At 40.2% G+C, this 26542-nt stretch overlaps 1 protein-coding gene across 3 annotated transcripts in view; it reads left to right on the plus strand.

The window, feature by feature from the left end:
• The first annotated feature begins 3067 nt into the window (after window positions 1-3067).
• The window catches only part of LIPC (lipase C, hepatic type), a 68517-nt gene continuing 45042 nt past the window's right edge, over window positions 3068-26542 (plus strand). For 2 of the 3 annotated variants that reach the window (XM_039491687.1, XM_039491689.1), the window contains exons 1-2: window positions 3075-3119; window positions 3328-3457. In XM_039491687.1, the coding sequence (XP_039347621.1) occupies window positions 3376-3457 (82 nt within the window). In that variant the 5' untranslated portion in view covers window positions 3075-3119; window positions 3328-3375. Of the gene's footprint in view, window positions 3120-3327; window positions 3458-26542 lie in introns of all 3 variants that reach the window. The other variant, XM_039491688.1, reaches the window with a different exon arrangement.

A 26542-nucleotide genomic window follows, 5' to 3' on the forward strand; every position in this document is an offset into this window, starting at 1 on the left:
TTATGGGTCATACACAGGGGTTAGCTGGTTTGCCAGCATAACAAACTACTAAGTGTTGCAATACCAAGATGATCACCACGTGCTCATAGACAGGTTAGATGAGTGAGAATGATAGGAGCAATCATGCAAATTAAGAGGTTGAGATGAGAGAGCAGAAAAAAAACACCATTATGGGTCATCCTATCTATTTTTCTAATCTTTCAGCTTCTGGTTTCAGCTATTCTATCCCATGCAGATAGTTCTGGAGTTCTTATTAAAGCATTTTCTCTCTATTTGCTATTTCTAAATGGAAATCCTTGCAAACAAAGTATAGCGGAGAGTTTACAAAATACTCTTTAGAGCTCACCAAGTCTACTTAACTATTCTGACAATATCATTTCTGTGACCCTTACATTCACATTAATGAGGTCCTCCAGGTCTTGGGGGAATGGGGAACTTCCACTTGAATCATATGCCTTTGCTGTTAGCTCCACTTTTCCTAATTTAAGAGGATGTCCCAGTTCTGATTTGTAAAAGAACCCATGAGATGTGGGTGAAATGAATGATTTGAAGGCTGAAAAGTTTACAGAACTGTAGAAACATTTGTCCAGTTGAGATTCAGGAACAAATGTGCATTACATTTTTTCCCCCTCAAGTGGGAGGAACTTCTGAAGTTCTCTTGGTTTTTTGAAGATCCATATTTTTATGCAGGTGTAATCTCCAGGTGACATCAGTTAGTCAATGTCCTGACCACATAAGTAGTCCTCCTAACTAGCGCTGTGTGAAGCTTTCATAACAAAAGGAAACAACTGATTAAAAGTAGCCAGCTTGGGATTTCAGTGTGCCCGTGGACCTCAGGATGGCTTTCCCATAATGGTTACTACAACTCCCACACCTGTTAGTAAACTTGGAGAGAGATTTGAACACATCTGACTGAACTGTGATTTTGGGTGGAAAAAACTGAATGTATACAGTCATATTTGTGCTTTGCTGTGAGGACTTTTTGTTTTGCTTTAATGGGAAACTCAAAAATAAGCCTTAAGAGACTACGAACTCCCATGAAGTGCCAAGTGAAAAAAGTTCATTTGAAGTTCTGTAAAGGGAGAATTAGGTTCACAAAACTCCATTCCCAACACCTGCCAGCACAGGTGGTGAGATACCAAGATGAGGAATGAAACATAGGTATCTACACAGTGGGGTAAAGATTAATCCAATGGCATTAGGCAGGCTCACCTGCAACATCCAGATCATCTCCCACTCCATAAATCTCATGTGAGGGAATTTTTTAGGAAAGCCACATCAGGCTCCACTCAGAGATCAACCCAATACTGTTTAATTGCCTTGGCCCAAGCAGAGGGCCTGCCTCCAAATCTGGTGGTTCCCCTAAGATCCACTGAGGTCCTGTGCCTCTTCCTCACCACAGCTCTATTGGAGGGGGACTAAAAGCTGTGGCTGCTATTGGGACACCCAGGAAGGTCTTCAGGAAATCCAGGACTGTTGGGAGCTGTATTCATGTCTCCAGGGAATCTCCTTAGGGCTAGGCAACCCTTTGTCCTTGGCTGCTCAATTTCCAAGAAGTCTACAGGCAGGCAGTGCCATGGAGACAGCTGAGCCCCCCCACTTCCCTAATACTGTAGGAACCTAGCTTTAAAACTTTTTTTTTCTTAACAAATTTTGTAGAGATCTACTAATATTTCAGAAAAGCAAAGTGATCTTCAGTGACCTTTTCAAGTTTATAATAGAAATGCTCTAAATTATAGTTAAACCAGGATGATAGGAACCATGAAATCAAGTTATATGTAAAGTGGTGCACTGGATCGACTGGTTAAAACACTCCCATATTCAGCAAGGTTTCTTCCTTGAGGTAAAAGCAATGACAAGTCCTTGTGGCACCTAAGAGACTAACAAATTTATTTGGGCATAAGCTTTCGTGGGCTAGAACCCACTTCATCAGATGCATGGAGTGGAAAATACAGGAGCGGGTATTTTTATCTTGTGTGAGAAATTCATTAACAAAGCACAATTAACTGACATTTCCCTCCACTAATAACAGTAACAATAACTGCAGTAAGTGTAGGGGTGACTTACCTCGCACTTGGTAAGGCAAATCACATCTTTTCATGTATTTATATCTGCTCCTGTATTTTCCATTCCATGCATCTGATGAAGTGGGTTCTAGACCATGAAAGCTTATGCCCAGATAAATTTGTTAGTCTTTAAGGTGCCACAAGGACTCCTCATTGTTTTTGCTGATACAGACTAACATTTTTGTTAATAACATGGCTACCCCTTCTTGAGGTAGTAATCTTTGCGTTCTGGAGTGAGTTTGTTACAACAAAGTAGCGCCTTCTCCCAAAAGTAGTTCCAGTCAACTTTGTGGGACTGCATTTAATATAAGGCACTACTCTATTAGAGAAAGGGTGTCAGAATCCATCCCTAGGAGGAACTCTATCACATCAAAGCAGTCTTTAATTAAAAAAAAAATAGTTTGCTATGTTTCTTCCAAGTGCCTGACTGGGCCCTCAGCACTACACCTCACACATGACCAGGGCAGAAACAAGCAGTGCTCCTTGCCTACTTGACAAGGCCTGTTCACCCTGTCACAGCACAAAGAGTACAAACCTTTATAGTGACATTTGTACACATCACAGTTATTAACCCCTGCTCTGATTTCCAGTAGACAATGTACCATGCAATGACTTTTCTTTGAAGTCACCCCTACACTTACTGCAGTTATTCTTATTAGTGGAGGGAAATGTCAGTTAATTGTGCTTTGTTAATGAATTTCTCACACAAGATAAAAATCTGCCTGCTTATGTTAAACTAAAAAACATTTTTTTCTTGTACAAAAGCAGTCATCTATTATAGCTGAGGTTAGCAAAACTGTTTATTAAGTGAGGCATTTCAGCGTATCATGTTTGATTCCCCATCACCGGCTCCCCTCTACACACACAAACCCCAACTTGGATGTTTCTAGATTTGTGAACTATTTAGATTAGTCTTTTCCTTTAGTCATTTTGCAATATGTTCAGACTGAGCCAACCAACTTTGAGCTAACTACCCACGACCTTCAGCTGCATTTCAGAACAGAATATTCACCCTCATTGTGATCTGTTCAAAACTGAGCATTGCTGAATAAGGTAGGGACCCAGCTCTAAATTTAATTTCTGCCAAAAGCAACATAAAATGAAAATGTATTTGGATGAAAGTAAATTCAGTTCGCATTAGAGTGAGGCACAGAAAGAAAATATTGGAACAGTGAACAGAACACTTAAAGGTTAAAGGTTAACGATTAATGGGTAACCATTTCTTCCAAAGTATTGATAATCTTCTATGTCTCTTTGGCAGCAGAAAATTAGTAGTGAAAGCCTCAGTGTTCGTGTGGAAAGAGAAGAAATGAGAAGTTTCCGATTTCTCTCACTTTTGTTGCTTTTCTTCATCTTTACTCAAGCAAATACACATGGAGGGAAGAAAAAAGGTAATATACTGGATAATGTAACTAGCAATCATGATTTTTGTTTCAAAGTTTGTGCTATAAAGATTGATACACTGAAGCCTTGGGATTCAGCATGCTTTTTTCAACATTACGTTCTCTTAATCAAATGCATGGCATTAAAATGATATTTATAAGAAAATGTAACTGTTTTTAAATGAGAGGAAACCATTCTCAAAGAATGTAGCCGTAAGGTAATCTGACCTCTAACATGTTTGTTGACAGTTACGTTAAAAAATGTATTTGTTTGAAAACTCTCTTGAACCAATAGTGCAATCTGCTCTGTGAAAGAATATTTTCTAAAACAGGGGAAAAGGTCTCCAGAAATTTTACAAATTGCTTCATTAATTTATTTATTGGTGGAGTGTCATTGGAGTGAAAGAGGTATATGTTTGAAATCTTGTGCCAGAGGAGTTGTGTGTACAATCATTAAGTTGTGCACCTGCATTTTCCATGGGATTATGCCACTTTATGTCAGTGTCCCTCTGATTATTGAAATATGACAACCACAAAACTGTAGTACTAAACCTCTCTACTGTGACAAAGTTAATTTCATATTCAACCTTGTAAACCATACATATTAAGTAGCAGTTTTCCTTTTTATCTAAGGTTATTTCCAATACTTTAAATCTGGAGGGGATAATATAGTTTCATCCTTGGACTGAGGTGAGATGTAGAGTTGTACATCTGCAGTAGAAGTATGTCCTTTGTTGGTAGCTGTGTAAAGTTTTATGATAACAATTCTATTAACTATTTCCCGTCAGAGGATACTATGATTTCAATTTGGTGGCAGGGGGGTTCTGCACCCCAAGTTTCACTTTGTGTTTCAGGTCTGACAACAAAAACTTGAAGAAAAACCTCAGTCAGAACCAGTTTCACTCAAAACTAGAATCTGTTCCAGGTTCCCACACAGCTGGGACCACAGGTACTTGAAAGGCTGACAACTCTTAGCAAAACATTGACAGGCCTACACTGAGTTTCAAATTTTTAATATAACTCAGATGGAGATTTGTTTGTAGTTTGTGGTTTGTAATGTAAGCATTACCCATCTCCATTCCAAACCTTGTGTGTTAAAAGTTCAGGTCATTCATCAAAAACATGACAGCAGGTCACTGTACCCCAGTTCCTCTAAGGTCAGAAAGCTCACTTGATGCCAGTGCCTACTCTCCCTCCCTTACCATCTCTGACACCTTTTATAACATTCCTTTTTGTAATCTAGGCCCAATTATGTCAATGGACTCCACTTGTTTGCTCTTTGATTCCCTAGCTTAGAACCTACCTAGGCTTCCAAGAAGCACGTTAAGCATGTGTCCCATTAGCGTTAGCAGGCACATCCACATTACTGTCTTTTTTAGACAAGATACTGTTGATTTAAGAAACAAGAATAGGTAAAGCTAAGAAAATCTGCTCTGTTCTCATCTGCACAGAACAGGGCTAGAATGGTCTGCAGAGCTTAGTTACAAAGGTTAAAATCTGGTTGCAGCAGCCTTGCATACCAGTGTCAGATTCTTGTCTCACATGAGTTTTATACCACTATAACTCTTGACCTCAGTGGAGTTATTCTCAATTATTCAAGTAATAACCATTATTCTTAAGGATTAAAAAATCAAAATGTGCACAGTAGTCTAAGTTTCAGGTTTGAAGTACATAGAATGACACTCCTTTCAACTGGATTTGAATTCGTAGTTAGGTTAGACTTGGCCCCTCACCCTTTCAAAGCAGGGAAATTAAGCACCAGCTAGTTTATTGTGTGAGGGTATTTAGGATGGGAAGACACTAGCAGATTTTTTTACTTCAGTGGGATTTGTGGGTCATTGTTGCCTCAGAACAGTCAAGCTCTTTAATTTAGGACATCTACATATGGATTTAGGAGTTAAACTAAGTATCCACATTTGAAAATTTTGGTCCAAAGATTGGTCTGACTGGTCTCTGCTTGGATGTTGAAGATCCAAATCCCATTACATTCCTTGTGTCCTTTGCCAAAATTCCCCGCCCCCCCCCCCCCCCACACACACACACACATACCATCGGTGGCTGCATTTCATTAGAGAAACTGTATAGACAAACAGCAGCAAAGTCCTTTGGAAGATAGACTACGGTGAATATACAGATAAAAACAATGTGAGGCGGCAGGCCACAATAATCATAGCAGATAACATTATTTTTCTGAACGACCATGTCAAAGAGAAGGTGTGAGATGTTTAGTGCTTAGACCCATGCTATTCCTTTCATTTTATAGTATTTCCTAATTCTGAAATCATGCATATTGCTGTATTTTCTGTAAACAAATTAAAATACCCTTTTATATGAATAAAAAAAAAATTAAGAGTTCTATCACCTAAAGGTTACTCCTCCTTTGAGGGCTTCATTGAAGATTTTCAAGATCTGGCTAACCTCAAAAGTGAAACTCCAGACAATCTTTCCCATCAAAATCCAAAATATATAACTTCAGTCCAATTAATTAAAGACCCTTTTCTTTGTTCATGGAAATACCCAATACTAGGGTCTAGAACAAAGAACTAGCCATGCATCAAACAAGCTTCAATGTTTTCTTCTAATGCAAATGACTGAACATCTTAATGAGGGGCTTACATTCACCAGAAGAAGAAAACATAATAGGCATTCACTTGACTTGTGCATTGCTTTCCTTTTCCTGCTACTATTCACACAGTAGCAATCACATCTCACACGAAAAAAACTGGAACAAAGTACATTTTCTTGATAATGCAGTAGTGCATCTACACAGCACTGCAGAAATGTTGTTAATTGTTTGTGGTTATATTCATTCCTTTCAAAGTAGAAGAGGTGATATCATTTTAATGGGAAATGTCAATAGATACATTTATTAAATTATTTTCTGAAATGCTTGTTGTTACCACTGGCTTATGTGGCATATCTTGTCATATGAGAGCTATGCTCAATCTATTTGAAGTTTCAGGGTTAATAGTGGGATTTCATTAACTACATTAATAATGTTGTTTTCAACTTTACATTGCTCAGCAGATTAGCCTTAGCGTAGTGACTTCTTTTCCTATGTATTAGCTACAGCTAAGAATGGTTTGCTGAAGCTAAGTCAGGCTTCATATGTAGTCAGAGCGCGTGGCAGTATTTTGGATGGGCCAGCGCCACTTCCAAGCAGCATGCATAAGATTTCCTAGCAGAATAAGCAATAACTGGCAAAAGAGACAAAAGGGGCCATCTATCTGCACATGCCAAGCCTAGGTGATAAAATTCATTACTTTGGCAATGGGCCAAAATGAATTATGATCCTCTTCAGATAGATGTGGAAAACAAACCTTAAACTATTCCCCTTTCAAAACAATTTACTGAAGAATTTCCCTCTAAAATGGTTTACAAACAATGCATTTGTGAAAAATAGAGGCAGTTTACACAGTTAGGAACTCTTACTTGTTAATTACTCTGATTTCATAAAAGTTGCTCCAGTACTTACCCATTCGTGTGCTGTGACTTCCCTGAAAGTGTTAACTTGTAGAAGACTAATTTCCTTCATAAGCAGCTAGCAACAGTCTCATGACCTCACATTATGATCAGCCAATGAAAGTTTATTCTGTTAAAGCATGCTTCATGGTTTTGGCAGTTGGATGTATGGCAACCTGACAGCACGTGCCCATGCGCACACAGACTGTTCAAGTTGCTTGTGCAGTTTCAATTACGTTCATTTGAATTAGTCTTTTACCAGTAATACAAAATAGATTTAAACTCTTCTAATTGGCCTCCAGATTCAGATACAACTACACCAAGTGCAGCATATGGTAAATACCAAAAAGGAGGTGACAAAGAGGAACCCAATTGAAACTGATTATGAATGGAGAAGCTATTCATACATACAGCTCTCTGTAACAAATTAAGCCACCTTGCACCACACAATTTGGATTTGCACTATAGCAGTCCTATGACTTACTACTATTCAGGAATTTGATTCTCCCACTCTTACTCCCATGGCATACGACCTTACTCTGCAGCTGAAGTTACTGGGACCACTCATAGAGTAAGGTATTATACAATGGGAGTAATGGTGTCAGAATAAGGCCCCAAGGCAGCAAACAAACCCCTATTTCCAGTCATTGTAGCTTTGGAGTAGACTGACTCCCACAAGGCTCTGCTTCTATGGCATGTTATCCCACACGTGCTTTGCTAAGCAAACATGTAAACACAGAGCTGAGATTAGATTGGTCATTTTCATACATCTGTATATTAAACTATTTACCCATAGTTCTCTTATTTCAGGGTCAAATGTTCTGTAGCATGCCATGAGTGATTTTATTCCCTATTTCAAGTGCCACTGCTCTACCATTGGGTAATGAGGGGTCATGAGGCATGTTGGAGGACATCAATTAATGTTTAACTCTATGTTCATAACTCCTCATTTCATAAGGCCACTCAATTAGAAGCCCAGTCAAATGTAAACTTGTCCTCTTCAATCACTTACAATAAATGCTGGCTATAAAAAACAGTCCAGATGAATTCAGATTTACCAGGATGTCCACATTAATAAATGTTAGCAATTACTTAAACTTCAGACACTGTTCAGGAACAAATCCTATTTGCCTGGAAACTTAAAAATTTTTCTTTATAGATACACTAATGTTTATATTTTACAAGACACACACCATGGTAAGATGTGGTATTAGAGGGTCAAGTGGGTATTGTTTTGGTTTGATCTCATCTCTAGTTGGCGATTTTCTGATTTGGGGATGAGAAGCAGCTGGTAGTTTTAATTTTTATGTAACTGAATTTTAACCTAGGCCAATAGCTCTCGAACCCTCAGGGAGTTTCTGTATTCACTACATATCAAATACATAAAATATTTTGTATTACACTAGCAATATTTCCACTCCAGAGCTTACATTGTACTGATGAAATATCTTTAAACCATTTAAGAATGGACTGTGTCTAGGATTGTTACTGTTATTTGGGGGAATGCTTGAGAAGTGCTGCATTTCTCACCACTGATTACAACCTCTGTAGTGATATATTGTTTATTACATATATGGGGAAATAAATACAAATATGAACTAACTGATGTTTGTAAGACATCTTGAGGGAAGCTTAGCCTCCAGCTTATCTCAGATACTTGATTTGTAAACCATGCATCTTTGCTAAATTGTATTATGTAAGACTCTAAGGGCCTTTCCATGTTTATTCAACCAAAGTTCTTAGGAGCGATTTAAACACCATTTTAAAATGACTTGTCCTAGACTCCAACCCAAGTGCTCTCCCCTGGAAGTTCACTAGGGAAAGTGGTTACCAAACCTTTTTCAGGCAACTGAAATATAACAAAGACTGATCTTGGCTACATTAGCCAGTTTCTATTCAAATGTGTATGTCTAACCGACAACAGAGTTCCATAGCTATGAATCCCATTTTCACAAGTGCATACAATTCAGAGAGCTGGCAAGCAGTAGCTTATCTGGACTCAGAACAGAGGCTCACCACTGAGAACTAAATTGTCACAGCCTTTACTCAGCCATGCAGGGAAGTAAGGTCTCCTCTGTTTAACTGGCTTAGATAGTAACACCAGCTGCAGAGGGGAAGATGGTGCTGCTTCGCTGATGAGGTTTGACTTTGGCTCAACCCACCTCAACCCCCAAAGTAGATGAACAGGTGCAGTGGGAGCAGTAAACTGTTCTGTGAAAAGGATAAAATACCTTCCACCCAAGCACAAGGGAGGAATCGTAACCCAACCAATTCATTCTCTGGTCTGCTCCTGGGATGGTGCAGCTATGAGGTTGTAGGAAGTTTGTAAAATGGCCATCTAGACCTAAAGTAGAGAAGGGAGCTTAGATTATCAGTCTCGCAAGTCTTAAGCACCAATACCAGCAACTGGGGAGCAACTGCAGTGGAATACTGCATTGACAGCCAGCTGGCTCATCACCCAGTAACTTATTGTGCTCCATCTCCATCATGCTTACCCTTCTGCTTACTGGGGAATAGAAATTGAAATCTACATCATTATGCAAGCTTGTTCTTTTAACGGAGAACAGTTTTTTTGTAAAGAAAATAATAGACTGGAATTTTCTTAGCAAATGAGATCAAAGTCATGACAGCTGAGGAATTAGCAAGAGGTGCTGCATGGGGAAATCCTAGGCGACTGATGAGGTTTTAAAAAAGTATGTAATGTAAGATGTGCATGTGCGTGTGGTATTGAACTTTTGTGCTTCCTTTAGTTACTAAGGGTGCAGTTTTGCCATCTTTACTGGTACTGAGTAGTAAAGTAGTCCAACTGAAATTCATAGGACTACTTGTGCAGAAAGGTACTACTCAAAGGCAGAATTTGAGCCCTAGATTTACAAAAATAGTGTTCCAACTCCAAAATTAGAGTAGACCTGTACCTGTTGTTCACTTGGGCAAGACAAGGTCAACAAGAAAGAAATGAAACACCATGTACACTGTACAATGCTCACAGATAAGGATGTTTCAAGTTCAGTCAAGGATATGGAGCATACAGAGTTTACTGAATGAAAGAAGTTTTGCTCTCTGTGAGCTAAATTCTACCACTTAGCCATAGCTCCACACTGGTGGACGGGTGGAGCTACCTTAGGGTGATTGGACAGCAAGTGTGAAAAAAATCAGGATGTGGGAGAGGGTGGTAATAGGCGCCTATATAAGGAAAAGCCCTGAATATCAGGACTGTCCCTACAAAATTGGGACATCTGGTCACCCTAAGCTAAGGGGAGCACAGAGAGGCTTTCAGAATACCTCCTTGTCATAAACAGATAGTAAGGGTTAAGGTCTCTTTTACCTGTAAAGGGTTAACAAGCTCAGTAACCTGAGGAACACCTGACCAGAGGACCAATCAAGGGACAAGATAATTTCAAATTTCTGTGGAGGGAAGCCTTTGTCTGTGTCCTTTGTTTGGATTGCCTCTCTCTCTTTGGATCTAAGAGAGGCCAGACATATTCTTCAAGTTCTCCAAGGTTTCCTAAAGTATTTTCTTCTATTCAGTATAGTGAGTATTAGAAGGCGGTTGAGTCTTATAATTGATTTCTACATTTGCAATTGTGTGTTTGCTGAAGAAATATCTTTATTTCTGTTTGCTGTTACTTTGATTATTCTGAGAAAGGGGGGGGAGAGCCTCTCCAGGTTTATAAGTTAGACCCTGTATTTTTGCATCCTGGTAATACAGAGATAGTGTATTTTTTTTTCTTTCTTTAATAAAATCTTTTCTTTTTAGAACTTGATTGATTTCTTCCCTTGTTTGGATTTTCAGGGGAAGGGGAGGGGGAAAAGTGAATCCCTCTTTGTTTGATTCAAGGAGTTTGAATCAAGGTATCTCTCCCAAGGACAAGGGGAGGGGGAAGAAGGTGGGGAGGATGGATTATTTCCCTTTGTGTTAAGATCCAAGGAAGTTGGGATCTGTGTTCCCCAGGGAAAGTTTGGGGGAACAGGGAGTGTACTAGACACTGGAATTTCTAGTTGGTGGCAGCTTTACCAGATCTAAACTAGGATTTAAGTTTAGAGGAGTCCATGCAGGTCCCCATCTTGTGAACGCTAAAGTTCAAAGTGGGGAATAAACCTATGACACTCCTAGTGCACAGAAGCATATAGGTATGATATACCCTTTCAAGAAGGGCGACATAATCCTCTCCTTAAATTTATTGCAGCAGGACCATTTCTAAAAAGAAACATGACCCCCCACACACTATGGAGTCAATGTTGTGAGGAACGGAGTACCTCAACTCCCATAGATATGGTAGTATCCTTCGCAGAAGGAAAAAAAAGCATGAGTTGGTTGTAACAACTATAAAGGAGATTCTTAAGTGAAGCCGCTGGACGCAGATGCAATGTGGTTGTCTCTATCTTCCAAACTAAATAGAGCCTGTGCTGCTTATTGTCACTATTTCCCCAAATCCCAGTCTGGACTAAGCAGAAATGGAAGGGGCTGATTACTACACTTCATACTTCAGTGGTTCTGGAGGGCACTCGAATTTGTAGAATTGAGTTCTTGACATTTAACATTTAAAAGTACAGTAGCAGAAAGTTAAATTAGTTTCTCCATAGACCCCTCCCTTTGCACTCCTTTATGCATGGGATGGAGGGAACTAAATACAAGTATGGCCAGAGAAGACAGAAGAAAGGAAATGGAGGTTTTGTGACATGCTTCTCCCTCCTTATGAAACAGCTAGCAGCAGTTTCAGGACTCCGTGTGACTTGGTCTTGAATCTTTTTTGCTTGTTATTTTTACGATTCTATACTATATTGCCTCTTTCAAGCTCAATTTATATATCCAGCAGTCTGTTTGTAAAATCAAATATTTTAAGTAAAATAAGAACGTGCTAGCTCTAGACTGCCATATAAGAAGTGTCTGTATATTCTCTAAACACCTTCAGCTTCTCATTTAAATGAAATGTTCTCTGAATATCTGTGAGCAGGTGAGTTCTCATAAGCCAACCTGAAATGTTTAGGTTCTGAGCTGCTTTCCATTTATGAAGGACAAACATTTTAGAGGTTAAACTGGCTAAACTAAAAATTCTCATCTGGTTTTCTGTTACACTGAATAATTCTAGTCTTAAAAAAAAGGGGGGAGGGAAATAAAATGCTGAAACATCAGAAACTGACACCTTATCAGCTCAGAGACTAAAATACCTAAATATGCACAAAAGGACACGCCACAGAACATATGCATCAGATTAGCAGTCAGTGCTCTCCAACTCAGGTCATTGTTTCTGATCTCTTCTTAACCATCCTGGACTGAGCCCTGGGCAACCTAAACAAATGAGTCTCAGGTTTTTAGTAAGTGATAGGTTTTCTATGTTGTGTGCTCCATAACCCACTATTAAACCTTGCCTACACTTACCGGAAGATCAATGCTGCGACGATCGATTTAGTGGATCTAGTGAAGACCTGTTAAATCAACCGCCAATCGCTCTCCCATTGACTTCTGTTCACCACCTGATCAAGAAGAGTAAGGGTAGTCGGTCGGAGAGCGTCTCCCATCAACATCGCATAGTGTGGACCCTGCGGTAAGTAGATCTAAGCTACACTGATTTGATTTATGCTATTCATATAACTCAAATAGCGTAGCTTAGATCAACTTTTCCCTTTAGTGTAGGCAAGGCCTGAGTAACTCAATTCGTTCCCTTACTACCTACATTCATTTTTTTAAAGACAATAAAAATGAATGTTTGTACTCAGGAAGTAGCCAAATTCTGCTATTACTACTTATTCCCTATTAGATAAAAACCTAAAGACTGCAGTGGCCAGATTCTGATCTTAGCTACCCAATAATAAAAACTGGGAATATCTCCATCAGCTTCTGTGACTACTTTTCGACTGACTGCTGCACAAGAGCAGAATTTGGCCTTTGTTTTCTTAGTAGTGACTGTAGTGATTTTATTTGCAGTTCCTGGCTCCATTAGAATGTAAAGGGCATCTCTCGCCTCTAATTTCATGGATTGATTTCTAATCATTTTATCAGCAAGAAAAAAAAAAAGCAGAAGGAGCCAGTTCTGTCACTCTGCTGATTGCTTGTGAAAGTGTTAAGGGGAGAGGGGGGCTTTTCTATCTGATCCTAATAATATTTACATTAAGGTGGTCTAGGGCACACTTCCCCTTGAAAAACTAGAGCTAATATGATTATTTTCTCCATAGTCAACAATGTAGTCTGCCAGTCAAAATAAAAACCTCTACCTCTGAGCTCTCTGGACATTTGCCCAAATTAAAGCCTAGATTTCCCTCAGACCCCTTTGTGCATATTTACGCAAATGAATTCTAAGTGTTGGAGAGAAGACGTTTAACTATGAATGAATGATCCAACTCCTGTTCCAGTTTTCTTTCCAATATTGCTAGTTTTAACAAGGTGATTTAACTCAGAATATCAGCCTCTGTAAGTAATACCCTACAGTGGGATAGATTTGACAAATCTGTTTGCCCTTCTCTGCTGCATCTCTCTCTCACACACACACACACTTTTAGATCATTACTCTGAATTTATACTAAATACAGAACCATGAGAGCATGAGCGTTCACAAACATATTCACAGAAATAAAATCTCAGTCCTCCAAGGACCAGAGCAATTTATTTTAGGCATTTCAGTGCCAAGGCAGGTCAGTGAAGTTATTATTAGTATTAATTAGCACTCCTACAAGCTATTGAATTCTTTACCTGCAGCCAAGAGGCATGCAAGACAATGCAGAATTCTCTTACTTCTTTCTAAGATTTAACTTCCATTCTCATTATTACAAGCAAGATACAAATATCACCAATGCAAACTGACTTTCGGTTAAGTAAGATTTGACCCATGTACCCAAAATGGCTATACAGAGATCAGATAAAAACAAAACTTCAGAGGAAAGAAACTCTCCACAAAGAGTCTGTTTAAGAATTTGTAAAGAAAAATCATTTGGTCCTACTAATTACAGATAGACCATGTGTTATATGTGGTATAACAGATCACAGACAGATAATTCGCACACTCAGCTCAATCATGACAATGTACTTTCAGGTCTGTGCTTTATGAGTCTGAATATACATGAAAATTGACTCCTCCTCCAAAAATCTGAACTACAAATATCAGGGCTGACTCAGAGGTCCAAAACCAAACTGATATCAGTTATGAAGTGGTCTAAGAATTGATGAAAGTCCACCAGCACATCATTCTCTATATTGCCACTATATGCATATTCTAACAAAGTGCCATGAGACCGGAAGCCTGACAGTAGCTCTCATTATTAAAAGACATTGAGATTTCATTGAGGGAGCTGCTGGAGGATTTATTTGGGAGAAAAAATAATATTTAAAATCAGTGATTTTATTGGGATTAAGAGACAATCCACAGGGAAATCTTAAATCCAGAGATACAAATACTATGAAAAATAAAATACAGCTATTACATTAATTAAGAAACAAGATATTTTGTAAAACGTGACAGCAAAGTACTAGCCTCCAAGAGAGAAATGCATCAATGGGTATTAGCCAAGATGCTCATGGATGCAACCCCATGCTCTGGGTGTCCCTAGCCTCTGACTGCCAGAAGCCGAGAGTGGATGACAAGGGAGGGATCATTTGATGATTTCCTGTTCTGTTCATTCCTTCTGAAGCACCTGGCACTGGCTACTGTTGGAAGACAGGTTACTGGGCTAAGTGGACCATTGGTCTGACCTAGTGTAGCTATTCTTATATCCTCCACCTTACCTATCATATAAATCCCATAGGATTAGAAAGAAAGTGGAAAAACTCTTCAGTCAGCAGACCTGGATTCACTCATATGCACTCTGTGAACTTGCACATAACCCACCCACCACCCATAATTTTGGTGCGGGGGGGCAACGGGGAGCTGAACATCAGAAAAAATGGCCACAGCACAGCACCATTCACTCAGATTTAGCCCACTGCCTCCCCATCATGATGGGGCTGGGTGCAGATGGGCCAGTTTTGAGTGAGTGACAATTGTGACCTGGCACACAGGGTCACAGTGCTACTCTGGCCTGGGATTCTCCAATGTCCATGCAAAGGCCCCAAAATTCTTTGGCTGTGCAATGTTACTCAGCATTCCCAGTGAAACTGATAAGCACAGTGAAGAAGCAGAGGCGGCCAAGAAAACAAAAAATAAGCACTGCATGTCTTGGTGAGATAATCTAGGTACAGCAAGAGTGAATGGGAGGTCATCAGATGTAGACAGGCAAGTTAAGTTTAGCCCTTCATTAACCAAAACTAACTAGTCAGCTGAACACAGATACTTTCTGTGACAGGCTGGGGGCATGTCTGTCAAATTGTGAACGCCGTTTTGGTTTGTGAATGCCATTTTGTGATTATAACCTTCATTGTGACCTCCTTGTTGGATTATGGCACCCAGGTGGTGTTGAAAGCTAGTCTAATCCTGACAAGGTCAGTCTATTCTCTGTGCTTATGCTATCGGTGGGATACCTACCATGGGCCTAAACAAAGAGCCATCAAATCTGATGGGCTAGTAGTTTAGACTATCTGCAAGAACAATTAACAAGGAAGGAACTGCAGTTCCTCAGCCTCAGCCACATGGACCAGAAGGGGAGAGGGAGACTTAAAAAGATGGCTACTTCTCTGAGGTGAGGGCCAAAATGCATGTTATGGTGGCTAGCAAATAGACGAGGTTAAGGAGAGGAAGCGCTGCTTAGCCTGAGGACAGAGACCAACCCCAGGACTCAAAAAAGGGGTGAGATCACACAAGGCAGATTGGATTCAAGGACTGTTTATTTTCCAAAGATCGGTAACTCTCTAGTACTTTCAAGTGTCTATGGTTAAGAAATTCCTTTGCTAAGTCTGTACTCCTTGCTTTCCTGGCAGTTTAACTAGAAAGCAGAGCTCCTCCCGCTAGGTGGACTTTGGGGGAATGTATTTAAGCAACTGGGGGCACTGGTAGCAGGGTCCCACTGGCCAAGAGGAGTGTCAGACATGGGTGCAGCTATCATATCAATGTTTTTCAGAAGGCCTGTTGAGTGCCACAAAGCAAGCTATCATTCTGATTGGCTGCCAGTAACGTCATTATCTTTGTCAGTAACATGCAGTAAATGCACAAGTCTGAGTCTTCCTTATTCAGATATACCATTTCATGACACCAAAGAGCATTCTAAGTTGTGCATTGCTGGGGTAGTCACACACCACCAGCCACAGGTCACAGTAATTGCCTGAATGTACATTGTTTCATGTCTTTTTGCTAAAATTAATTAATATAATGGGAGTTGTGGACCTGATTCCCCACATATCAAACTGAAAACAGCCTTTAATGACATGACAGAAATGAATGTCAAATCTGTCATGAACCTTTCCCTTCATGCAAACATTAAGCAAAAAAACTCCCCCCCCAGAAACAGGCCTAGCTCACAGCATCACTAAAGTATAACTCTGCGGCTCACCCCTCCCAATCAGCTTTAAGAAAGGAAGAGAATTAAATATTCAAACGGATTATGATAACAAACAGTTTGGTCACTGACAGACTAATTCATAAAGTTACAAAGCTAAGTAAAGGTTGCCAAGCACTGATATTATAATAGGTCTGTATCCTGGCTTCAGATGTGCACTTAGTGCCTCCAGCAACCTGAAAAATGGAAGATTAAACACAGATCAGAAAGAATAAGGCACTTATTCTGGAATTTTCCATTTTGCTCTTAAGCTAGGGATGAATTTTTTTAAAACCACGTGCAGCCTCCAAATTCATGCAGTCGGAGGATTCATAGAAGATCAATGGCTAATATATATTTTCTTTAACTGAGTTTTATTAATTTCAGCATTCCATAGTAAGAGTCTCTCTATTTGCATGACAAGACTTCAGTATTGGTATGGTTGGGCATAGAAATACAGTAGTAACAGTTTACTTCATGGTGCTTTGTTCTAATGCTCAGTCTGCTGAGAAAAGCTTTCAGTTGAAAGTAACCTAAAATTATTATATAAATATATATGAGCAAGCTAATTTGAAATAACATGACATGCTTTGATAAGCACATTTCATCTCATTCCCCAAACCAAGTCTCAGGTCTGATATTATGTAACATGACAGTCATCCACAAGTCTCTCATTAAATCAACATGTATATTGATGCTCTGCCTATGACATTTTCCTTTCGTGTAATGGACCTAAAGCACATGAATCCAAAAAAATACAACTCATGCATTCAATATACTTGATCTTCAACAGCCAGTGATTTCTAGGACAGTCCTGTGACACTTCAGATATTCCAAACATGGAAGTGAATAAACTATCTCAGGATGGCAGCCACACAAATTACTTGAGTCAAGTTGTTAAAAAAGAAAAAAAATGCTGTGGTTATCGTCATTATAGTTCAAACTTGATGAGGGAATTTAGGATGTTGTTCTACTGGTACTAAGCCATGTATTTATTTTACTCAGGCCTAATCACTATTATATCACATACAGAAAGCACAAACAGGTTCCCTGCTTATGAAAGAATATGTAGCTAAAGTATGAAAATTCTTGTTTCCACTTGTTAAAAAAAGTTATTTAAGCATAAGAATATAAAGTACAAATGTGCGATAATTTAAGTCTGAATTGCCTGAAATTTGGGGAAACATCCACCTGGAAACTTTGTAACTTGGTGTGAACCAGAAAACATATTTGAGTGAACTCTGCAGCTCTTAATTTTTCCTTTTCCTCCCTCATTCAGTTTCTATTGCAGGTGACAATATGTAAGCAACCTAGTGCTTTAAAATCTGTACATTTATACATATTAAATCAAAGACTGAGTAAAATTTTGCTGTCAGTTTCAATTCAAATCCTGCTCCCACACCCAACTCCCTTCCATGAAGGAAGAGGCTTGTGAAGCAATGGAACTGGCATCACTGAGCTGTGCAACAGTGGGCACAAGATTTAGGAACTCTGCACAGAGGGCATTCACCTCCTGTGAACTGCAGAGTTGCACCCCATAGGATCTCCTTGTTCCCAAGTACACAGAGGTTTTTGATTGGAGCAAGAAGATCCACAATTAGTGAACCAGTATTGGCATCTACTGCAGTACAGCTCTGCTACAGCTCTCTGACCTGTGGTGGCTTATTTTACGGTTCATTTAACATGTGAAGTTGTTTTGGATCAGTTAACCACTAAACATTTCAACTATCATGCCTGCTAACCAGTGTGCACCCCCTTCCTCCTACATTCCAACAAGCAGCATGACAAGGTAGGGGAGAGGTTATGGTCAGCAGGGGCTCTATGTATTTTGCTGCCCCAAGCACAGCAGTCAGGCGGCTTTCGGTGGCACGCCTGCAGGAGGTCCACTGGTAATGCAGATTCGGTGGCATGCCTGCGGGAGGTCCACCGGTCCCGCGCCTTTGGCGTACCGGCCGCCGAATTGCCACCGAAGCCATGGGACCGGCGGATCTCCCGCAGGCAAGCCGCCAAAGGCTGCCTGACTGCCACCCTCATGGCGACCGGCAGGCTGCCTCCCACGGCTTGCCGCCCAGGCACGCACTTTCTGCGCTGGTGCCTGGAGCCACCCAGATGGTCAGACAGGTAATCACCCATCCATATTACAAAAAGTTCCCTTCGTTGTCAGTCATTAGAAGTTAATAGTGGAGACCAAGGACCTTACCATCTCCAAGGTAGCTCTATCCAAGCCTTGGTGACTCTTGATACTTCAATCATGCCAACCCAGACATGTCTATGTGACTCCCACCCAGTCCATTCAATGCTTGTTCTCATGCTCCCAGCAGGAGTGTCTTTGGAAAGAAGCTAGCTTCTTGCAACCAAGTAGGTAGCCATACAAAAGCAAATGGGTAAACTGAGTCACAATTTTCATAAAAATACTGTAATTTCCCACAATCTCCACATCTGGCCTGTAGGTCTCAGAAAAGGGATGGGATATTTGAATGATATGTTACTATGCAGACAAAAAGCTCATAGCAGTGAGCTGTGGTGATGAGCTCTATAAACACACCAAAACAAATGCCTAAATAATAGAAGTGACAAGCTTGTACGAATAGGCTGTTGCATTGCAGTGTAGCCAAGTGAAATACGTATGCAACGTTCTTAAATAGAACTTCTAATAAAATGCTTCTCCTTTATTACATGAAAGGCTGGCTGTCAGAGTCGCTTGCAATACAATGGCCAAATTAAAATAAAATTAAAATTCCTTTTCTAGGCACCCGGCTTTACACTAAAGCAATAACAGAAGCATTCCTCCTTTGTTTTCTGTATGTAGGTTGCCAGGAAGAGGGGCATGGCTGGCTGGGTTTTGAAGGGCTTTTAAAAATAATTTCAGTGAAGCTTCTAATTTGATACTGGAAATCAACTATGTTCAAGAAGGCAGCCAACATTCAATCAGCAAAAGAAAAAGTATGTTTTTTCTTGCTGCTCTACTGTGAGTGTTGGATAAAAAAAATCCAATGCAGCCAGTGTTGTTGTAGGTTAACAAAAGTGGAATAAGGAAATCCACATTTGTGAAACTTGGGAACATTGGCTCGAGAGTATGAAAATATTCTTAAGGGGACAATTCACCCCCCATCCATCACTGTGAGGAGCACTCACAGTAACTTGAGCTTAGCAACGGACAAAGGTTTCCGAGTTCTCCTTTCATGATGCAGAGCCAGATTATGCCACTCAACCTAGGGCCAAGGTATTTATTTTCCTCATTTTACCCTAATCTGAAAAAAAATGCATTAAAGGACATTTTATGATAATGTATTTGCTTGGAGCAGGGGTCCTAACTTGGCAAAGATCAATTCCTTGGAGGCTGGATTCTACAAGTAACAACCCACATGTCCTAAAACAACTCCTCACTATTCTTTTCTTTCCCCTTAATTAGCCACAGCTGCATTACTAGTTAGCTCTTTAAATAGCTGCCTAACAGCAAGCCTTGGAAATAACACCAAAAAAGGCTCTAAAGCTATGTGTATTCTGATTTGCAGACCATGATCTGAGAAGTCAGGAACAGCACAGCTGGTTTTGAGGCTACATTCACTGTGAAAAAAGTATTGCTTCACAGTCGTTCTATTGACATGCTCTGAAACATACTGATAGCTGCAGCTATCAGAGGCCAAATTTTAGCATGTCATTGAAGCCATCAGCATGGACATTTTTCTGAAGTACAATGGCCACCCTTGTTTGGTTGCTGAAGCTTTAAAACAAGGCTCTTTAAAGAATTAAATGAAATAAAATGGCATATCCAACAAGCATTGCTATATAAAGTGTTGTGCTGCAGTAAGATTCCTTTAAAAATATTTTATTTAAAAGCACATTAGTAACTACAAAGATAAACCTTATTCTCCAACTGATGTGATTCACAACTAGCAGTGCTTGGAAATTGGAACAGTAAAAACCCAGATAACCGTTACATTCACACATATATTTCCAAAAAGAAGCTTTGTAAGGAGCTGTGACTAAAATAAATGGGCAAATGTCAGGCTTCACAGGACTTGTATTTTTAAAAAGTCACTATGCTATGTCAAATCTATAGTATTATCAGTCCTTTATGAAATACTTACAGTATATAAACACAATGTACACTGTGGTGAATACTTCAGGAAAACAGCTCCCTATTGTGATTTTGGAATTTTTTGTTAGAGTTGTTAACATTTTATGAAACCTTGCTAAGAAATTACTCTCAGAAGTGCCTTATTTCCAAAAAATAATATTCTAGCACTATTTTACTCATCCCTATTCTCAGCTTTCTGAGGTGGGGCAGGATCCACACAGAATAACCCATTGTCTAGAAAATGTTTACACGGAATAACTTTGTACGGCTTAGGAAAACTTTTTGGTCCAAGGAAGTTTTCAATCATCTTTGGAATGAGATTGCCCCACAACTTTGTTATAGCCTCCACAAGCATTTGTCACTCATCCCTGCCTCACTGGCCAATCACAGGCTCCATGGAGTAACTAGCAGACACATTTCAGAGGGGTAGCCGTGTTAGTCTGTATCAGTAAAAACAATGAGGAGTCCTTGTGGCACCTTACAGCAAATAAATGTGTTAGTCTCTAAGGTGCCACAAGGACTCCTCGTTGTTTTTACTGACAGACATGTACACTCTGCCATGTGATCCCCAGGTACCCCATACTCCAGTACTTTTTCTTTCAAAAGATGCTGCATTTGGCATTCCTGCTAAGATAGACTTGTATGCAGTATATATCTTCCCTCACAAGTGTGTCAAACCATTTGATTTCAGCTGGCAGAAAATGCAGAGGCAACTGCTTTCCACTTCCTACATTTTTTCACGCCTATCCTTTTTATTGTAATACAAAAGAGTCCATGTGGCACTGTAGGAAGAATGAGATCATATGCAGCCTCAAATAACTCTAAATATTCATTGTTGAGGTAGTTTTAAAACCATGCCCATTTTGAACAGCCACATCTCTAAAAATCCATCCTCAATTCATTTACAATGATGACATCACTTTATAAACTTCCTTAGCAATTGGAACTCACTTAACTATACCAAGCCTCATAAATGTAACCCTTCCGCCAGGTGGGGCTGGCAGCAACTAGGGCCAATTTCAATATCTAGGGGTTCCTTTTAACAATACAAAACAGAACGGGCTTGAGCCCCTAGCCCCACTCAGAAATTTACCACCATCCCAGGGCCCCTCTAAGAGAATACCTCCCAAACTTGCAAGCACTGAGTCTGTGTATAACAAAAGAACTTTTAATAAAAGGGAAAGGGAGCCAATCTTTAATCTGGGGAAACACCACAACCACGTTCAAAAGCATAGGACAATAAGCAAACCCAACCTCACTGTGTGTTGAGCAGTGTCCTTTGCCCCATTTCCCACCTTGTGGTGGGAAAGTCCAACAAATCAATGTCCCTTTAAAATATCACTCTCCTCTCCCTCCACTGCACCCCACTCACAGTTGACTGTCCTTGGTTAGTGAAGACACAGAGTGCAGAGATGCATTTATATTGGGGGAGGGGCAGGAGCATCGAACAGTGCCTCTGCTGCCACTGGCTGCTGTCTCCTGGCCACCAGCCCACTGTCCTCAGCCGCCGCTGCTCCCACAACATCATGTTCTGAGGTTCCACCACTTAACCCAGCTCTTGGTGATTTCAGCAGGTAGCAAGGAACCTCAGAGCTAGTGCAATCTCCATGCATTGTCCCCACACAAGGCCTAAGTCTTCACTCCTAGACTAGCTCAGCAGTGATGTCAGCTCTAGGAATCACCAACCAGCAACAAAAACTCTGAACTGAGTCTAATCAGCTCCATCATTACACACTGGAGAGGGGCAGGTCAAACAGCATCTAGGACTCTTTGGGCAACATCCCCACCCATGCTCCTGTCTACTTGGCATCCATACCCCCTGCTTAGCAAGTGAGGCTGAGTTTAGGGCAACTCCCTTAGTCAGGGCATACTAAGCACAGTTCTGCTGCCCTTCACTCGTACAATAAGGGAAACATTTCATTAGCCCTGCATTCAAATACTAGAGTGATTTGTAACTCAAAACCAGCCAAATTGATCAATTTGGCAAAGCAACTCCATCTGCTGCACCCCTAGGTAGAATAGGCACATGTATGCAAACATGGTCTGCTCCTGAAGTGTTTTCCCCTGCCTTATCGCTAGCTGCCAGGGGAGAACTCATTCAGACCCTGCTTACACCAGCAATATTTTTAGAAGCCTTCTTTGCCTGATAATTTCACAGCCTCTAGTCTACCATTCTCCTAATGAATGCAAATTTAAAAAAAAACCATGATAATTAAACAGAGAAATATTTCATCCTGTCAAATATTTGTCTGTCTGGAACATGAGGAGAGGCTGGGATGGAGAAACTGATTTGTCTCCATAGCAATAAGAGGAAATATACCTGTAAAACTGTCTGCATTGATCTGCTGCAAGACAATTATTAGAAACCAGTCCAAATATCTAAGCAAGTTTCAAACATCCTTCACAGGCAGTGGTGACTAAAGGACCATAGATGGTTTAGTTACTGCCACACCATCAGGTTAGCTTCCAATTGTGCCTTTGTTATGGTCAGGCTTCATTTTCTTGCTGAGGCTCACAAATGGCGCTTGTCCTCACCTAGCCATAGCTATAATCCAGGACAAATTGTCTTACTTCAAAAGTAGTTTTTAAACTAATGAATTGCAGGACTTAATAAGGAGGAAGGGAAATAAATCAAGCAGATGCAAAATAATTTTTCTTTAGTCAACCACTATAGAGGGCTCTGCTAGGAAGGCTCTCTTTAAATGATAGAGAAATTCTATTCTCATACATACTGCATGCAACCCACAGCTTTGCTCTAGCTCTTGCACTGCTCCATACATCATATACCCCAAGGAAACCCTTCTGTTCCTTGAAAGGAAGAACATTTCCTTTTACCAAAAGCCCGCCCTGTACTCAAGCAGACAGATGTGAGCCATTGTGTCTTATCAACACAGTGGTATGGGACAGGTGTGGGCAGTCAGCAATACCTTCTTTAAGTATCCACACCCAATGCCATGTGCCTAATCACTACAGTATTAGCTCAAGTGGATAATACACAGGGAGCATGCCTGGTAATGAAGCTGGACTAGAATTTTATTTGTTCATTCTCATTTACTCCCATTGTTCCTCAAGCATTAGCTCTGTTCCTAGATTAGCTCTGGAACAGAATACATTCACAATGGCAGGGCTTCTCCCCAGCTTCTAAGTGAACACTGCCCCATCCTTTGAATACCTTTATTGGCCACACATGAGCAAAAACACAACTGGTTCTTCAGCTCACTTCTCTACCAGTTCTTCTACAGCCAGTGCTGCTTTCTGCCTGCTCTGTTACTCTTCTGGAACAAGTAGTCCAGGGCAACCTCCCTGGATACCTGGCCCCCTGTTCGAAAGCCCCACCACAGGAGTTAGCTCTACCGCCCAGGCACAGCCTGCCCCAATCACTCCTAAGTTTGTCCTGTGGCAGACCTCTATAGACCCAGGTGTAGCCCTGCCCCTTTTAATTGGCTCAAGTGGGCCCACCTGCTCTCAGACAGGGGTGCTGGGCCCGTCAACTCAAAGGGGCCACCTATTCTCTGACAAATACTATGACTAATTTTTGGTCCATCCACAGACATTTACAGGGACATATTTCAGATAATTCACTTAGGTTACCAGCATTTTCCCCCTACCCCATCCCCAAGTATCAGGAAGTTTGAGTTACCCAACTATACTGTGGACACTATACATATGCAACAGATGCAGCAAAAAGATTCATTAGTTCCACAGAGCAGCTCTCTGAGTTATTTTCTACCTCCCATCTCCATGTGAGTAGGCTGATGAAGGGAATGGCATGATTCCTTCCATAAAGGGTTAAAGCCTAATTGGAAAATGTTATTTTAAGTGGCAAGTGAACCTGACATTTTTGGGTAGATAACAAGCATCCAGGTGCACACTTGGCCTCTGTCATGCTTGATTAAGGTTACAGGATTCTTGCATGGCAATAATATCAGATACTAATTAGGAATGGGTAAAGCGGTTTGGCTAAATCAGCAATTGAAACCTTTGCCCAAAAATGAAATCAAACCGTATCCTAAGCTCGAGAAGCATTGTTAAATTTTGTTGTTGATTTTTCTTTTTCACTTCTTCAGGCCGAGACCACAAACCTGCCAAAATACCATGAGAAAGGCAGTCCTCATGGCATTGCTGGAATTGTGCAACAAAGCATATTCTTCTGAAATTGCCAGCTCAGTTTTTCAGACCCGAGAAGTTCAGTCGGCTTAAAACAAGCAGCTACATTTTTGCATGTTTATTCAAACTTTGGTTGGAGTGTTGTTGTAGCCAGGTCAGTTTCAGGCTATTGCAGACACAATGCGGGTGAGGTAATATCTTTTACTGGACCAATTTTGTGAGCTTTGCCCCACACTAATATTAACACTAGATCATTCTGACATAAATTGTACTAGTTGCAAATTTGTCATTTCTACAAAACTGTCTTTTAATTTTCATGCAAAAACATTTCTAGTGAAGGATGCAGTTTAAAAAAAAGTACGTCCTGTTCCTGTTGCCCCCATGCAAAAGTCCTTGATATACTTTGCCAGAGCACTGATTCTGGACCAGTGTTTGTTTTGTTCATGAGAAAAATTGTCCTGCACTAAGTAGATGTGTTTTTACTGCAAACCTTCTAAGAAAAGAGGTAATAAAACTGAAGGATTGGAGGGGAAATTATGTTTAGGATGAAATGAACACTTGTTTAAAGGAATAATTCTCACTACATTTCTGCAAAATGTCTCCTTTAGAGTGGCTACCACACAAAGTACTAACTCAGGACTACAGAGAGCTTCAGAAAAAGCTTATCAGTTGACAGATTAAAATAACTGCTACATACCTTTGAGGTTAGAATGCTTAGAATACAAATACTGTAATTCTATAGTACTGTAATTATAGTTAATAGTTACCAGAAAGGTTAGAAAGGAACTTGTGCAAAATAAAGGAATCTCTCTCCATTTAATTGAAGGTTTTGCTATTAGATTTGTCAGTCCTAGATGGAGGAGAATGTATTTCTCTTTTTTAAAAAACAGCATGATCTTTATGTGAATCCAGAGAGAAAATTATGGAAGTTATTAAACTCCCTGGTAGAAGTGTAATAGATGGAACTGGGTGGATTTTTTTTGCTTGCAGTGTGAGTTGTTTAGTCTAGGCAGCCTCCATAAATCTGAACAAAATCCATGATGTTGTTACACAGCAAAATGAAAGAGAAAGAGGACACATACATCACATAATCTCCATGGGGGTTGGGTCAGTTCTTGGAAATGAAAGTGAATCTATCTCCAGGTGTTATTTTCAGGTTATTCTCAGGAGCCTTAGAAGCAAGAGAATTTCAGACAACTCTTGGCACCTGACATGCTTGGACCTGGAGTGCTGATTTATCTAATACACCTTTTAAAATGAAACTTGCAAGGCACTATAAAAGCTATTCTAATTACTAAATATCTATATTAATAGAATAAACAATGGTGGAAGCAGCCATTATGGCATCTTCCTAACTTTGAGAGATAATAAAAGCAACCCTGCACCTGCATGCATAAAAAAACAAAAGATATCTTCAAAGATTGCTGTGAAGTATTTGTATATTTCCTGCAAAATTCATGCTGGCTCTAATAAAAGAAGGAATAGAGCTCACCATACAATAACTTTCAAAGTCTACTGCCTCTTAAACTTCCTTGCTGTATTTGTATTTCCTGCATTTCAGACCCCATCAGCATTTTTATTAGATCGAACCTCTTGCTAGGAAGTAAAAAGCAACAAAGAGTCCTGTGGCACCTTATAGACTAACAGACATATTGGAGCATGAGCTTTTGTGGGTGAATACCCACTTCGTCAGACACATGCGGATTCACCCACGAAAGCTTATGCTCCAATACGTCTGTTAGGCTATAAGGTGCCACAGGACTCTGTTGCCTTTTACAGATCCAGACTAACACAGCTACCCCTCTGATACTTGCTAGGAAGTAGCAGCTCTCATGAGGAAATGTCAGCATGAATCAGCAGTAGATGCTACCTATCTCTCTATCTAGGTAATTACACGCCCCTTCCACTTTAGTATCTACCTGCCTCACAAACAATGAATTTATCCATAAACATACATGGAAGTTAAGGAAGTACTGTTCTTCCCAGTTTACAGAGGGGGAACTGAGGTATCGAGAACTCGAGAGTCTCAATCCAGTGCCTCGCGT

Source organism: Mauremys reevesii, linkage group 10 (assembly GCF_016161935.1).
Source record: "Mauremys reevesii isolate NIE-2019 linkage group 10, ASM1616193v1, whole genome shotgun sequence".
Lineage (NCBI taxonomy): Eukaryota > Metazoa > Chordata > Testudines > Geoemydidae > Mauremys > Mauremys reevesii.